Source organism: Mirounga angustirostris, unplaced genomic scaffold (assembly GCF_029215605.1).
Source record: "Mirounga angustirostris isolate CCGP_5_RB_7025 unplaced genomic scaffold, mMirAng1.0.hap1 SCAF_12, whole genome shotgun sequence".
Lineage (NCBI taxonomy): Eukaryota > Metazoa > Chordata > Mammalia > Carnivora > Phocidae > Mirounga > Mirounga angustirostris.
The window spans coordinates 21,852,890-21,870,133 of NW_026991720.1; the positions used below are offsets into that span (position 1 = coordinate 21,852,890).

Genomic DNA, 17,244 nt, shown 5'->3' on the forward strand with positions numbered 1-17,244 from the left:
ATGCTCTGGCTACTGCTATTGCTGTATTTAATTGTCCTTCATCTCTGATCCAGGAGTCTTGTGTTTTCTCTACCATAACCCATGAACCTGTGGCAGACTAACTTGTTAGCTTGCAAGTAGAGGAAAATCTCATACCATGCTCACTTCTTGACAGTGGTCTTCAAAGTTGTAAAATTTTCCTAGAAACCACTTTGTGAAGTAGTTCCTTGGTCATTTTCTATTTCTTCTATGGGAATCGGTCTGTTTATGCTTTTTAAAAAAATTTATTTATTTTAGAGCATGAGCACGAGTGAGCAGGGGGAAGGGACAGAGGGAGAGGAGAGAGAATCTCAAGTAGACTCCGAGCTGAGCATAGAGCCTGGTGTGGGGATTGATCTCATGACCGTGAGATCATGACCTGAGCCCAAATCAAGAGTCCGATACTTAACCAACTGAGCCACCCAGGCGCCCCTCTGTTTGCTTTTTATTTTTACTCTTCACTTTAAAACTTTTTTGTGCTTATTGGCTTGGAGCAAAGGGATGGGGTCTCTTGAACAAACTTCAGTTGTACATTGTTTTTTATTTTCCTGTGAGGTCTCCTTGCCTATCTTTCATGAAGAACCGTTATTGCCCTTCTAGATAACTAGCGTGCCACTCTAGCTTGCAGTAAATAAGAGGGAAAGTATGCCTTGTAGCTAAAGGTGTAAAAATGAACGTCCTTTCTGTGTTTGTTTTTCCACAGGTGGTGGTTGTACAGGCAATTAGTGCGCTCTGTCAGAAATACCCTCGAAAGCACAGTGTCATGATGACTTTCCTCTCCAACATGCTCCGAGATGATGTAGGTAGACATGTTTTCAACATAGGAAGTTGCTCTCTTAAATTTTTATGATACCCATGAAATATCCTACGTGGTATTTAAAACAGCTCTATCATCTTGGCATGCCTCCAAAATGGTATGCTTAATTCTGGTTGCTGTTTTATCGTTACATATGCTATTGTTTTAGTTTTCCCCCTTGGAGGAAAAAAAAAAAAAACACTTTTGTTTCTTTCAGAAGGGAAAGGAAATGAAATTTGAATATTAGAAGCTTGAGCCTGGGAGTAGAAGCATTTCTCCAAAAAGCGTCCTCAGAATGAATGGCAGTTTTCTCTTTTGCCAGGGAGGCTTTGAATATAAGCGGGCCATTGTGGACTGCATAATCAGCATTGTGGAAGAGAACCCTGAGGGTAAAGAAGCAGGTCTAGCCCACCTTTGTGAATTCATTGAGGACTGTGAACACACTGTTCTGGCTACTAAGATTCTACACTTGTTGGGCAAAGAGGGCCCCAGAACGCCTGTCCCCTCCAAGTATATCCGCTTTATTTTTAATAGGGTCGTACTGGAGAATGAGGCTGTCAGAGCTGGTGAGTCATTGGAACGCTGATACTGATGTACCTGCTAATCTTTTGAAATGCTTGTTAACTCAAGGGGGTGGTGATGAGATTGGAAAATGAAGTTGCAAGGTCTATTTGACAGTAGGATCTTGAGCATACTTAGGCCAGCCACACCGCTCTTGGTCTGTACTACAGTTTCCATCCTGATTTCTGCCTTACGTTAGAGACAAATGACCCCTGGCTGTCAGTACGACAGAGTACGGTGATGGCGTCCTGCGGTTTTTCAGAGTGAGAGCCGTCAGTTTGAGTATCTATGAACTGTGTGTGTGTGTGTGTGTCAGTTAAGAGACTTTTACACAGGTCTTAGAAATTTGTTTACTTCCTCCTTCCTCTCTCATCATTCCTTCCCCTTAGCATACGAACAGGTGAAAATCTCTCCTATTAAGAATTATAAACCCTCCTCTGATGCGTTGTTTCTTACTAGCTACTGACAGGCCTCCCCTGTCAGGTAAACTTGGAGCAGCTGTCACTAGCTGCCTCCCTGAATTTATTGTCCATTTTTTTCTTCAACTCACTCTAATGTAGCTTTCTCCCTTAAAAGCCCTCTGAAGCGGGCACCTGGGTGGCTCAGTTGGTTAAGCGACTGCCTTCGGCTCAGGTCATGATCCTGGAGTCCCGGGATCGAGTCCCGCATCGGGCTCCCTGCTCTGTGGGGAGTCTGCTTCTCCCTCTGGCCCTCCCCCCTCTCATGTGCTCTCTCTCATTCTCTCAAATAAATAAATAAAATCTTTAAAAAAAAAAAAAGCCCTCTGAAGCTTCTATTTTTAAAAATTACTTAGAAGCTAAGCTAGTTGGAAAATCAAGTCAGTCACTGACGTTCTTACCTTTGTTCACCGCTCACTCAGCCTGATGGACTCTTGACTAAACACATCTCGAAACTCTTTCTCGCCGTGGTGTCCACAGTAGCCCGCATCTTCCATCTCTCCCCGGTCTGATTTCTAGGGCCTCTCTTTCATTCCTTAAAATACGAGTGTTTCTTGGGGGTCTGTCTTACAACACACGCTCTCTTCCCCGGGGGTCGTCTTCGGTGCTCCACCGGCGTGCGGTGACGTCACAGTCCTGTCTCTTTCCTAAACCTGTGTGTCCACCGTCTCAGGCACTTCAAGTTCAGCCCAGACGCAAATCCTCACCTTCACCATCCACTCCGTCGTGAAGACGGAAACTACTTCTGCTGTTGCAGAACTCCCGTCTGCCCTCTTGACAAAATTCTGTCAATCCCACCTGCTGACGATTTCTCCGTCCTCCTCGGTCTCTGTTTCTCAAGGCGGCTCTAGGCTCTCCTCCCCCTCAGATGCCCGACCGGTCCGACGGCGTGAGTCCCGCGGGCATCCGGTCTGGTCTCCACACTCTGCATACAGGATGTGCCTACAAACTGGCTGTAGTGCGGTCTGCGACAGATGCCCACATTTATCCCGTATTTAACGTCCACTCCTAAGAACTCTGAGGCGCACCCATACCTGTTTTGTTCTCCCCCTGCTCCCCGGCGCAGAGCGTCCGCCTTAGCTTCGCTCGGCTGTGTCCATTCCAGTATCGTACACACTCTCTCTGCCCGGAATGCTCCTCTCCTGCCTTCTCCCCCTGGCGAACGCTGCGTGGCCATCAGGTGTTTGCACAGCTAGCAAGTGTCGGCTCCCCGGCTTACTTCTCCAGCAGTTCTGAGTTGCATCCTGGATGTAGTTCTCCCAGGACTTCCTCGTTATCTCTTCCCTCGCCTGTCTTCCGCACTAGAGTACAAGTCCTGGAGGTCAGGAACTGTGTCTTTCCTCTTTCCGCCCCCAGCACCTGGCACGATTCCTGACAAAGGTTAGGTGGGCGATAAATCTTTACTGAATGAAGTGAATTTAACAACAGAGTTTCTTATTATGCTTGGGGCTGGTTGTTTGAGTTAGAGCTGAATTACATCACTGTGATATACAAGGGGTTGTGGTCAGAGTGGAGGAGAGCTCATGCAAGAAATACATATGATTCTTGGAGGATTTTCCTATTCGTAGCTCTCTTGGGCCTGCAGATTTCTAGTTATGCTTACATGGATCAAAGAAATAAAAGTCAAGAAACACTCTTTTAATTTCTTTAATGATGATTGCTTAACTCTGAGAAACCAATACAGTATTTATGTTGTTTTATTTTATGCTTCATTATAGCTGCTGTGAGTGCTTTGGCTAAATTTGGGGCTCAAAATGAGAATCTTCTCCCAAGCATCCTTGTACTCTTACAAAGGTAAGTAAAACGATGTCTTTTTTTTTTTTTTTTTTTAAAGAAACACCATATGACTGAATAGAGAATTTATCAAATCCTTTGTGGGGCCTGAGAGTAGAACAGACAGAGTAAGTCAGGGGCAAATGGCATTTGTTACCTTTCTAGTAATCTTGTATGTGTGCTGTGTATGCGTAAATTTGACTTTGAATTTATGTTGTGTGAGTTTGAGGAAGAAACTTAAATGCCCGTGCCTCAATTTGCATAACAGGGGCCAACTTCAAAGTGATTCACTGTGGAGAGTTGAAAAATCAGCTTTTCATGGTTTCTGTAACTCCCTATTTGATGAGGAAAAGACCTGCTTTCGCAAATACTCTGTGATTACATCTTGTAATTGAAGCAGAAAAATTACAGGCCAAAGGCTGGCCGGTTTAAACAAAACAAATTGTCATTTGAGTGGTAACAATGCCTGGATTCTGAATCCTTGTTAGTATCCTTGGAAAGCAGAATATTCCCGTCTCGTAATTATAAAGAAGTCTAAATCTACCAGGGTCATGTGGTTGCATATTCAAGAATAGACTCGCAACTGCTCTCTCGTGTTGTTGTGTCCTTCCTAATTATTCGAATGCCTACTCATGTCGTGCTTCTGGTTCAGAATGACCCTATTTTTTTACCAATTTAGAACAGTCTCCCAAACTTATGGAGATTGTAGGATCCACCACTGGCTGTTATGGAGGTCTTTTATAAAGGTAGTATCAGATGGTCTGAACTGTGCCCTTTAGGTGTGATAAAGAAGGCTCTTGGCAGTTTTTAGGGTACCGTGACCTGCCCCTTCTGTGTCCCCCTGGACAGGTGTATGATGGATACCGATGATGAGGTTCGGGACAGAGCCACTTTCTATCTGAATGTGCTGCAGCAGAGGCAGATGGCACTGAATGCCACATACATCTTCAACGGTCAGTGAGAGCCAAGAATGGAGACAAATACACTTTTGTTCCCCAAATGGTGTCTTGGAAGCATTATCTCATGATTTGCATATGAGCCGACTTCATTAGGCAAAAAGCTTGGTTTTTTTTTGTCTTTGACTGCACTTTCATTTCTAGGGGAACCTAAAGTATGTAAAGGCCCAAGGAACATGGCTTGTTCCTGGTTCTCCTTGAGCTCCCTCTTGGTTGGGTTTACCTTGTTTTCTTATGTTACGATTGTTCCCACATGGCTAAGTTGCTTTCTTTTCCGAAAGGTACTTAAAATTTGTTGGAAATTTTTATGCTCTGCTCTCATGCTTCCTTGGGCAAAATGATAAGGCAGTTTTATAAAATAGCTTCATTTTTAATGATTTTGGCTATAAAGTCTATGGTTTTACTCTACTCTTCTCTTTTGTCAGAAAACTTAGGTAAATACTACAAATCTGGGCCTGCCTGGATCCTAGGATTGTTATAATGCTGAGATTTCTGTTTCATAGGCCTCACTGTCTCAGTGCCAGGGATGGAGAAAGCCCTCCACCAGTACACACTGGAGCCTTCGGAGAAGCCCTTTGACATGAAGTCTGTTCCTCTTGCTATGGCTCCCGTGTTTGAGCAGAAAGCAGGTAGTGGGAACGCTTAACTGTTAGTTTTCTATGTTTTACATCCATCAAATATGCTGTTAGTGTATTTCTCAAATACCTCTTTTGTTTGTTTAATTGTTGTTCCTAAATCTTATGGCACTAAGATGGATGTATTTTTTTTAATTAGGCTTTTAAGTAGTTTTTTCCTGGGGTGCCTGGGTGGCTCAGTTGGTTGAGCATCCAACTCTTGGTTTTGGCTCAAGTCATGGTCTCAGGATCACAAGATCGAGATCAAGCCCCACGTTGGCTCCGCGCTCAGTGGGGGTAGTCTACTTGAAAGATTCCCCCTGCCCCTCCCCACTCTTGCATGTCCATGTGTGCTCACTCTCAGATAAATAAATCTTTAAAAAAAATTAAAAGTTGTCCCCTGGTTTTCACATAGAGTATGAAACATTACCTAGATTGAGTGTTTTCTTCTTTTAATGCTAAGTGTTAACAGCATTTGAAGTTGGTGGTCACTGTGTGTCTCAGAACAGTGATTGTGCTGTTACCTCCTGTTTTTATTTTCTGAAATTGGTAGTTTCAGTTAATTTTGCTATTGGAGGTTTGTTGTGAAAGAATATATGGGACAAGATCATAAAAAATATTCCCAAAGAATTTCAAACTTTAAAACTCGAACAACAACAACAAAAAAAGAAAAAAAGTGTTTAGTGGCTCAAACTAAGGATGAAAGATATTATGCTGACCTTCAAATTTTTCAGTTTTTCTGTTGATACTATACCAGTAATTTTTCCTGTTTGAATCATGAGATTTGTTTTATAAATTGCTCCTCCTTTTAGGAGTAATTTTTTTTTGTACCTCCTGGTCCATTTAAAGCAAATTCTGTATTTTTAGGGCCACTTTATTATTTCACAAAATACGTTCACTAAATACACTTTTAATTTAAGCATCTCTCCAAAAAAGGTGACAAAGAACCTACTGGTATGATTGAGGAATAACTCCTTATATATCTGCTAGAAGTTTCTGTCCTCATTTCTTTTGTCTGCATTTTTAGTTTGATAGTGGGAGGGAAACTCACTTGCTCATATCTGTCTTTGTAGAAATCACACTTGTGGCCACGAAGCCAGAGAAGTTGGCTCCTTCCAGGCAAGACATTTTCCAAGGTATGATGATTTGATGTGTAGAAGTAATAGTCTTGCATCCGAGGCATTGTAAATATAATGAAGTCCACTACTTTTATTCAAAGTGACTAATTCTTAGTACAGGAAATCTTTGTATGACTGAATATCTGTTGTTACAGGTGACAGTTACCTGGAGTCCATGGGTCTTTTCAGTTTCCAACTGCTAACTCACTAGCTGGGAGTATTGTATTGTCTTTACTCTGTATCTTGGTTAATAGGGAACTCAAATTCTACAAAATGAGGAATTTAGTTTCTTTTTTTTTTTCCTTGTAGTAATTCAGTATATAAAAACTCTCTTAAGAGACTATTTCACTAAAGCTTGGGGATATATTAGTTGAGCCTTCAACTGTGACGAAGGCAGTGGAAACTTAAAACATTTTAGGCACCCAGAGTAATGTCTGTTCCTTTCTCATGTTACTTTCTTCCTTCTCTTCTTTTTTTCTCAAAAGAACAATTGGCTGCCATTCCCGAGTTTATGGATCTGGGACCCTTGTTCAAGTCTTCTGAGCCTGTTCAACTTACAGAAGCAGAGACGGAATATTTCGTTCGTTGTATCAAGCATGTGTTCACCAATCACATTGTGTTCCAGGTGAGGGACGTGCCCTCACCAGCTCCCATAGCGGCTCCATGTGCTCAGAGACGGGTATTGCTTCCCCTCTGGCTTATGATTCCAGCTGCTTTCTACTGAGAAGGGACTTGGCCTCATTTCTGGGGGTTTTCCTGACTCCATAGCTACAGAAACACCTCTATGTGAGGGCTAAAATTTATAAGGACATAAAACCGAAATGTCTGAAGGAGTCAGACATCACATAGAACCTCTTCAAAAATAATCCTCATTTAACATCAGGGTAAATTAAGTGGGTCGTTCCAAGAACTTGGATTTCAATATGATTCTTAGCCATCAGACTTCTACCATCTTGTTTGGTAGAACTCAATCTCAGGAAAAAGAAACTGACGAATAAGAGAAACAAAAGTAACTCAAGGCAACCCCTGTTGCCTCAAGAAAAGTCTTAGGAGGAGACCTGCAGGACAGTTCAGAGAGGGAAAGGCTAGAGGGTTCCAGAACGGAGTCGTGGGTCACAGGTGGGAAGGAACAGCTTGCTTGAAAACAGTTGTTAGCCCTCATAACTTTTCTGTCTGCTGACTTTTCAGTTTGACTGTACCAATACTCTTAACGACCAGCTGCTGGAGAAGGTGACAGTGCAGGTGGACCCGTCGGATTCCCATGAAGTGCTGTGTTGCATCCCAGCCCCCAGCCTCGCTTACAATCAGCCAGGAATATGCTACACTCTGGTTCGCCTGCCTGATGATGACTCGACAGCAGGTACTAACCCACAGGAGGGAAGAGAGAGGAGTAAGAACGCGTTACAACTTGAGCTCTTAAATGTCTGGGCAAATGTGTGGGGTTTGGGAATATGGTTCTTTTCCAGAATGAAATGTAATGATAATGACAGTATGTTTATATTTATAAAATTAATTAGCTGCAGAAATATTAACTTTATAACTAAGTCTCTGAGTAATATTTGCTGGGCGTTTAATGTTAAAAACTGAATGTATATGGTGGTAGCTCAAGAAGGAACTCAGGCTTCCTGGTGGAACAGTGTAACCACTAATGAGGGTTCAGGGACCTGACGTCTCCTGTGAAGGGTCATGGCCTCCTCATCCCTGATGTTTGTTTCTGGGCCATCCTAAGGACTTTGTATTTAGTAGGTCCGTGGCATTTGTTTCTGGGGTCCTATCACACAAGGCTGGTGTCTGACAGTATGTCTCATCCTCATGAGTGGCTTAGCCAACTTCTGTGTAGCCACATTTGAGAAGGGCGTTGTGAGTCTCTCCTTGACCCTATCTGCAGTTTTGAGAGAGGGGCGGGGCAGCCTATGAAGGAGGGCCAACTGCTAGGGCCAGTAGGGTCTACGTATTTGGGGTTTGAGGTCTTGTGACTGACCTTTCGTGAATGTCAAATATTTATTGTACTTGATTTCTTTTCCCATTTTCCCACCTGAATTCTTCTCTTCCCACATCCACTCCACATCTCGACACTGTTACCCAGTTTTTACAGAAATAAGCACCCGAATCGCATTTATGTTTTGAACAATTTTATTACTAGTACAGGAAAAAACAATTTTTACTAGTACACGAAGAAACAATTTTTCCTACTGGTACAGGAAAAAAACAGAAGTTAACAAAATTCACAAATACTGGGGAAAGAAGTTACAGAGTTACAAGAAATCGTAAAAGTACTAGTAAATAGTTATCCCTGGTCATCATTCAGTTCTGTCTGGGGCTTAACCTGCCTTCTCTTAGCCCCTCTCCCAACTCCCCTTTTAGATATTGGTTCTGGGAGCCCCTGCCCAATCTCCTCTGTGTTGGACGATAGACCAGGCTACTCACTCTAGCACGAGGTAGATTCAAGTTGGCACCATTGCTGGGTCTGAATCCCAGGTGGTTCCCTCTGGCCCTCGGCGGACCTGCACTTCTCTTCTGCAGCCACTCTGGATCCATAACCCCCTGGGTAGGAAGGCACTTTCCTATCTGGCCTCCAATATTTCTCTTTCAAGCATTTGGCCATCTGACTTTGACTTTTAATCCCCTCCTTTATCTCTTTATGAAGTTTCTCTCGCTCCATCCCCTTTTGGCTTCACTTTCTCTCCTGGTCTGTTTCCCTCTGTCTAAAGGATGTCCACTAATGAAGCTGGCTGTACTCTTTAAGTCAAGCTAGTTTTATTTACCCTTGTTCCAAACCAGTACTGGGGCCCAGTCTTAACATCGCCCTGTGGCTTTAGCCATCATCCTGGGAAACTGCATTTTATCATTTTTTTTTCCCAATAGCCACCTCTCCTTTTTTCAAAATTCCCCCCTTATTGTACTTCTAAGGTTTCTGTTTTGTTTTTTTTTTTAAGGGATGCCGTTACTTTGCAACTTAATTTTAAAGGGAAGTGAAATGCTGAACTCACTGAAGAATCCAACTCTTCCCAACTGAGAATACTAGCTCCTCCCATTTCCCCAGGTTCACTTGGATAATTGATAACTCAGGTGCCTCACACCCCAGGGAGTGGTCTTAACAGAATACAAGAAATACAAGATTACAATATCAAAATACAGAAAACAACAATATCAAAATTACAGAAATTACATTGTACAGGAGAAAACAACCACAACAATAAGAGAAAACATTTCTATCAAGAGAAGAAGCATAGGGAAGGTTTTCTCACCCCTCCTTTCTAAGGAGTTAATTTATTTTTAAAACGTAGATCTTACGTTAAATTAGCCCAGAGGTTTCAACCTTTGGTCTGCTGGCTATGGACTCTTTTGCTTGGTGGTTTGTTAGTATTTTGTTTATAAAAATTTGGCACTTGGAGAATTTTCTTTGTTTCCTTTTAAACGTTTCAAAGGGTTTGCTGATTGGTGTTAAACTCTTGTTTAGAGTTATAAACTCTTGTCTTTGCATCTTGGAGAAAAGAAATGGAATTTTGTCCCAACACTTGGACCTTTAAAACTTAATTGTTAGTAGTCAATTTATATTTGACCCATCATATACCTGCTTAAAACCAAACTCCTTTCTATTCTTTAGTCTTGGTCAGAAATTCTCACATTTTTAATCTACGGCCAATTCAGAGTCTTTGCTGTGCAAAGAACAGAAGTGAAATACCAGGGCATAGATGGTAATAAGAATCTTCTACCCCCCTCCCCGCCTTTTGCATTTTCCCCACTGCAAATACTATGAATTTTTCCAATCACCTGAAGATCTAGACATCACTTCTACTAATTGCAAAAAGTATATTTTTCATACAACCACAGAAGAGAAAAGAAATTACACAGATTGCGATTTCTATCAACTTGAAAACTGTATAGCATAATAGAAAGACAGAGATAGATAGATTTTTGGGAGATAGATTGGGATCTGGATTTTGACTGCTACATATGGACTGGGTAACTTAGACAGATTATTAATTCTCTGTAAACCTTTTAGGACTGTTATAAGGATGAAATGAAATTAAATAAGATGATTAGCATGGTACCAGACACATAGTAAATACTCAATAAATAGAAGTTGTTATTGCTTCAGTTCTGGAACTACCCACTTTCTCCCTTTATCATCTTTAAAATCAAGTCTTCCACAGTTCACAGGACACACACCCCCCAACCTCCAGAGAGTTGTTCTAGCAATTATCCTGATCTTTGCTGCATCTTTAAGCTTTCTCTCTCCCCCTTACTTTATATGTGTGCAAAAAATCTAAACTCCATCTGACAGAATTTACCTGAACCCAACATCAAGAGGCTCCCGTAAGTCCTTCCTGCAAATCGTGGGCAGTGTGTGGAAAGAGTTATCCGTATCACAGATCTCAATTCTGAGTCCTACTGGTCATCTTCTGTCCTCCAGCTGTTCCTCCTTTATGCAGATATGTTCAGAAAAGCCTTCAAGGCAGCATTCTTTCTTAGCGTCCTTTCCCATTCAGCAGCTTTCTTTCCCCTGAGGCTTTACTGCACTCACAGATGACGTGTGCAACATTCTACAAATCTTTCCCCTCACTGGACCTCGAGGTTGGCCCCTGCCTGTTGAACTTTGTGTCCCCCTCCCTGTTCAGAATCACTGTGACCCCTCTATAGCTTGTATTATGGGACCATCAGGCCTTAGTGCCTCACGCTTCTCATCTCAGACCACTTCAGCCCATTTACATAACTCACTCAAAAAGTCTGCAACGGAAAATATCCATCCTAAGATCCAGCTGAACAGTATATACATAGGAGCCTTTTTCTCCTTCTGTCATGAGGGACGCTGATGACAACTCATAGCTCATGTCAGCTGCTGGGCTCGACTCTCTGCCGGCACTTCCTTGACCCCCACCCTCACTTGAGCTACTGCGGGATTCCGATGGGCTCAAACCACCGCCCCCCTCGGCCAATCTGTAGTCGCCATTCCATTCTTTGGTGTTTGATATTAATCATATTAACTACTGACACTCTGGATGAACAGCTTTAATTACCTAAAATCTATCTCAGATTTTTTCAGTTTTACCTACCTCCAACCACTCACTGGGATCCTTATTCATGACCCTTCATGAAACTTTGCATTCTTCCAAGCTAAGCACATATTCCACATTTTTACTCAAATATTAAAAAAGTAGGATAGGTAGAACATTATTATTCAACCACCACTTCCTCTGCCTCAATCACTAGAATGGGTGTCAGTCTAGCCTTAGAATCAGTATTCCTCCAGTCTGACCCATTATGAGATTGGCCAAGATTACCAGTCTCCGATCTCCTTATTCACCTGCTCATTCATCTTGTCACCGATCTGGCTCTCCTCAAATACACTGAAACTGCTAACATTCCCTTCTCTGCTTATTTTCAGCCTATCTTCCCATCTTATTTACATGTTCCCTTGTCACCCCATCATCAAGGTACAAATCTTTATTGCTGCCTTTCTTACATGATAACATCTCTCCAGAAGGCAACGTAAAGGTGGCATATCCACCCATTTCCTCTTGTCCCTTCTTTTGGCCTTAGGGAAAAACCTCTGCTTGTTTGTAGCACTCAGGCTTGCTTCCACTTGGGAACTTCCTCTTTAACCTACTCTCATCACTCAGAATTCCTCTGATGACTTACACGTACCTTCATCTTTGGACATCTGAAGCACCTTCAGGCTTCACTTCCTCAATTTATCTCCAGATGATATGACGTTATTCTCCTGGATCTACCCACTTCCCTGTGATTATCTGAGAGAGTTTGCAGGCAGACACCTCTTTCCTACAACAGTTGATTTTTATATATTTCCCCCATTTTCCTTTATCCCATTAACGGTGATCAAGTTAATAGGCAGTGCTGTGCATCATAACCATTAGAACATTGCTCAATAATTCCGAGAATTATTTAGTAAGTACACTGTCAGCTTAATTCTAATTCCATTTTAACCACTTCTCTTTCCATTTTTCCTCTGCTCATTTCCATTGGAAAAACAGTAAATATATAAGTAGGGTCTCACTGTCGACAGTATGCATATTTACCAGTGCTTGGTGCGGTGCTTTCAAAGTCCAGTGAGCTGCCCTGGACCACCCGTGCTTTATGCTTGGCTGTCCCATAGCCTCTCCCTCTGGGAATATTCTACATTGTCTATCGTCCCATCAAAGAGCGCTTGCCCGCAGATTCAACAGCACCCACTTGTTCTCATATTCCTTAGCATGCTCCTGCCCTCTGGCCTCATTACCACACACACCTTTCCTCTTGCCCCCAGAGCTGCCGATGTCCCCAGATGGGAGTTCTTCAGGGCACTCTTCCATTCTCCGTGATGCCCTTTTACCAAACCCAAGCCCCTCAAGCCACCACAGGTTCTCTACTACTCCACTGGCCTATCCCTTTGTTGTCCCATCTGCTCCTGTGACACACCCTCGACCACCCTCCCATGGTGGCCCCAGACTCCACTGTCTTTCGTTTACATGCTGTGAGCGGGATCACTGTGCACAGAGACAGACCCTTGGCTCTACCCTCAGCATCCTGTCCGACTTCACCACCGCCTGCCGGGCACGTGAGGGAGTTCCAGCTCTGGTCCTGCACATCTGCTCCCTACCTGACCTGCACCCTGGCTGACCAGCTTCTTCATCCTCCGGGTACTGTACTGACTCCACCTGAGGCTGCCAGCCTCCCCGCCCCCCCCGCCCCCCCACATCGTACCGGAGGCCTTCTTGGCTACATCCATTTGCTCGCTGTCTGCCTGGGCCGGGGTCCTTCTCCCCCACGTCTCACAGCCCTGACTCTGAGGCCGACCCCGTCACATACCCCGGCTCAGGGGCTCACCTGCTCAAGCATCTCCTCTCTGCCCGCCTTCCACTCGCCCCCTTCCACCCAGTGACTCTCACCCGAGGACCCAAGACCGCCTATCAGCATCATCGTCTGGCCGTGTTTTGGGGTTTGCTTTTGTGTTTTTTGGGGTGTGTTTTTGCACTGAGCAGAGCACTGCTCCCCCTCAGATATTCTGATAGGCCTGCCTTGGGGGCCATGCCCACAGCCCCCCTCGGGTGAAAACCACCCCCCCCCATCCTCGGGAAGAGTCACTGCAGTGGAAGCCCACCCGACCCCCTGGGCTGCACTCTGCCCTCGCACACCTCTGGCCTCCTGCTTCCATCAGCGGCCGTGAACACTTGTCCTCGAAGCCCAGCACCGCCCCAGATGATGACACTGGCCCAGCTTTCTACTCTTGGATCCACCGCATTCCTTCCATATTTACTCTGACACTGATGTGCCCCAAACCCCAGTGTGCACTAGAGCATTATTCTCTTCCTGACCCCCCCCTCGCCGCCCTGACACCCTTCGGTGGTTGTCTCTTTCCTTAGCTTTTCCCTCTTGATAAAAGGTAGTGACACCATCCCCCTACAGAGGGGGCCCCTCACGTCCTCACGTCCGTCTGTGACTCCTGCCAAGCCCACCTTTCCTTCCGCCTTTCCTGCAGCTACTCTCCTGTGACCTCTCCATGTGGATTCACTGGTTTTTCCCAACCTCTCTTCAGTGTGTACTCATCACCCTCAACACTGGATGTCTAATCAGTCCACAAGCTCATTGAAAAAGGTGCTTATCTCTGTGCCTGGAGTTTGGCCCATGTCTCCCCAGCCCCCTCTACAATAAACCCATTGATCCTAACCCCGCCTTCCCGTCCAACCGCATCAAAGCCACTCCTATCACCAACCCCATCCCCATCTCCCACCCCGTCCCCTCCGGATCCGTAGTAAAGAGCCTGGCCAAAAAGTTCCACCCTCGCCACCACGCTCAAGGCTGTGGGAGCAGCTGCTGTACCATGTCCTCTCCTTCCCTCCTTACCCAGGCTGCCATGGGCTGGCCCACCTCTCGGAGCTTCCCTCTGGGAGGCACCTCGGAGATGGGCCAGGATGCATTCTCTGCCACCTCCCTCTTCTCTGCTCACCCTGTTGGTGTCCAGCCTGTCCCCCCCTCCTCCATCCCCTGGGTGCCTTCCTTCACCCTGCCTGTCTGAGATGTGACCCTCCCGTCACCCTGCATTACGGCCCCATTTGGACATTCCTTCCTGCAGCCTTTCCTCACGGGCTGCATCTCTTCCCTTCCCCCCTCAGCCCAGGGAAAGCACCTGCCTCTCCTCGAGGACCCATGCGTCTCCAAGCTCCCCAAAGCCTGTCATGTAGTCCCATTGGGTCATCCCTTCACCGTCGGGATGCGCGCCCTTCCCGGGACCTGCTCTCAGCCCACCTTCTTTCCATCCCCTCAACAGGCCATGTTGTCTCTGAAACCATCTGCTGTCGCTCGTCTGGTCCTTCCACTGGCTCTGACCTGCCCCCCTGCGTGAGGCTCCCTTCCTAGCCTCACCCCACCTCACCTTCCTTCTCCCTCCTCCCTTTCAGTCAAGCCCTTGCCCACGGGACCTTACCCCAGACCTGCACTTCCAGCTCGTCCTCCTTCCCTCACCTGCCCTGCTTCCATTCCTTCTCCCCTGGGTCCCCTGGTGCACCCCTGCCCACCACCTTTGCCCTGCACACCCACTGACACTGTCCAGCCCCCCCTTTGCCCTCCATCCCGCTTGGCCACGTGATTTGGGGCCCATCCTGTTGCTCTGCATCCCAGGGAGCCTTGCCACGTCTGTGGTCCACGCGATGAAGCCTCTGAAGCAAGTGTCCCCAGACCTGACCATCCCGCCCCTTGCTCTCCCCCGGCCCCTCTGCTGCCGACACCATCTTCCTGGACTGAACCTGCGGCACCGCACCAGTTAGTATGTACAGTCCCTGGACGGTCCCTGCCCCGGACCAGCCCTGCGGCCCTCCAGCCGCCCTGAGGTAGCGCACGCACATTCCGTGGTTGCTGCGAACTTCCACTTCTGCCTTGGTTTCCACACACTCCTCCACTCTGTGCATCTTTTCTACCCACACAGTGGACTCCAACCACATGAGTCCATCCCGAGTCCCTGAAGGGACCTGCCGGAGGTCTGTGTGCCAGATTTGTCTTACTGTGCCATGCTGCCGCTCTTCCTCTGTTTGCCTGTCGTCGTGGTCCCCTTCCCTCCTGCTCTGAGGGCCCTAGTCTTCACATGTCCTGCCCTTGTCGTCTCAGCTCTTCTCCTATCATCGGGCCTGAATACCACACACGCCACTCCTCTCCCTGCCTACGCCATGCTGACATCCCCGACGGGGGCTCTTTAGGCCACCTCCCTCTTTTCAGCACTGCCCCCCTTACCGTCCCTGAGCGCCCTGCACATTCATGAGGTTCTCTGTCCTCCTTCATGCTGCGTGCCCTTCCTCTGCCCGTGGACTCCCCTGACCCGCCTGCACCCCTCCTACGTCATTCGTGGCCACTCTCTCTCCCTACTGGATGCAGAAGCATTTCGCACAGTCCATCCTCTGCTTCCTCTCCCACTCTTGTCTTCCAGAAACCCTCTGCTTCTTCAGCATCCCATGCCACTCCCCCTACCACCTTCCAGTCCGGCCATGGGTTCAGTGGTCTCTTCCTGCACATCTGCTTTCCTGGCCTGCCCTCATGCTCTTCTGCCGCCAGGCTCTTGGCCCCCAACCTGCTATACTGAACCCATCTGCTCCCCAGTTCACCCTAAATACTCTACACTTTTGTGTCTACCATCCTGGAGACAGTAGCTGCTTCTCTGGACTTCTCTCTCACCTTTCATTGTCTTCATCTGCCCGTCACTGAAAGGGTTGACTCCTGCCCTTTAAAGGAGCCTCTACCTTGCCCACGTCATCCTCCCACCTCTTCCATGGGTTCCTCACACCCTGGTCCCCACTCGGGGGGCATGGCTCCTGGTCTCTCCAATCCTCTGGACCCTCTGCCACCCTCTCGGCACACTGCACTCCCTGACCCTCTAACAGGCCTCTCCCGCCCTCCCTGCCAGGCACCATCACCTGTCCTTTGTCACTCTTCTCGCCCTTTGGACCACCTGTCCTGTCCCACACTCTCCCACCTGCTGCAGACGCCTTGCCTGCCCCACCTCCAGGGCCCCGGCTCGGTGCCCCCCTGCTTGGCGTCTCTCGACTGCATACGTGGCAAAGGGACTGTCCCGTGACCTGAGCCACCTGACAGTCCTGCAGCCACCCTCTGGGAGTCGTCCAGCTGGACTCCGCGGGCTTCTCTGCCGAGCGCTCCCTTCTCCACCCCTCACCCGCTGCTCAGCCCAGTTCAGTCGTCTTTGCCTCGGACGCACGGTACTGAAGCCGCGCGCTCCGGCCACTCCCATGTCCCTCCGCCTTCCTCTTCCAAGTGTCCTCAGCTAGTCTGCCCTCCCGACCCCCGCCTGGCCCCCCTTTCCACTGACAGGAAATCCCAGCCTCCACCCCACCGCCCCCACCCCCCGCCCTCGTACCGGAGGCCTTCTTGGCTACATCCATTTGCTCGCTGTCTGCCTGGGCCGGGGTCCTTCTCCCCCACGTCTCACAGCCCTGACTCTGAGGCCGACCCTGTCACATACCCTGGCTCAGGGGCTCACCTGCTCAAGCGTCACCTCTCTGCCCACCTTCACTCGGCCCCTTCCACCCAGTGACTCTCACTCGAGGACCCAAGACCCCCAAGACCGCCTATCAGCATCATCGTCTAGCCATGTTTTTGGGTTTGCTTTTGTGTTTTTTGGGGTGTGTTTTTGCACTGAGCAGAGCACTGCTCCCCCTCAGATGTTCTGATAGGCCTGCCTTGGGGGCCATGCCCACAGCCCCCCTCGGGTGAAAACCACCCCCCCCATCCTCGGGAAGAGTCACTGCAGTGGAAGCCCACCCGACCCCCTGGGCTGCACTCTGCCCTCGCGCACCTCTGGCCTCCACCAGTTGTCACTGACACTGTTCCTCAAATCCCAGCATTTCCCCCACACTCGGACACTGACCCGGCTCCATCCTCTTGGATCCACCGCATGCCTTCTGTGTTTACTCTTTGACACTGATGTGCCCCAAGCCCCAGTGTGCA

The 17,244-nt window shown here is 47.3% G+C and overlaps 1 protein-coding gene across 3 annotated transcripts in view; it reads left to right on the forward strand.

Annotated features, from left to right (window-relative positions):
- The window catches only part of COPG2 (COPI coat complex subunit gamma 2), a 120,111-nt gene that overhangs the window by 67,673 nt on the left and 35,194 nt on the right, over positions 1–17,244 (forward strand). For all 3 annotated transcript variants that reach the window (XM_045864257.3, XM_045864258.3, XM_064574938.1), the window contains 8 exons: positions 722–817; positions 1,137–1,380; positions 3,552–3,627; positions 4,456–4,559; positions 5,066–5,191; positions 6,250–6,312; positions 6,780–6,919; positions 7,483–7,654. In XM_045864257.3, coding sequence (XP_045720213.1) covers positions 722–817; positions 1,137–1,380; positions 3,552–3,627; positions 4,456–4,559; positions 5,066–5,191; positions 6,250–6,312; positions 6,780–6,919; positions 7,483–7,654 — 1,021 coding nt within the window. The remainder of the gene's footprint in view (positions 1–721; positions 818–1,136; positions 1,381–3,551; positions 3,628–4,455; positions 4,560–5,065; positions 5,192–6,249; positions 6,313–6,779; positions 6,920–7,482; positions 7,655–17,244) is intronic.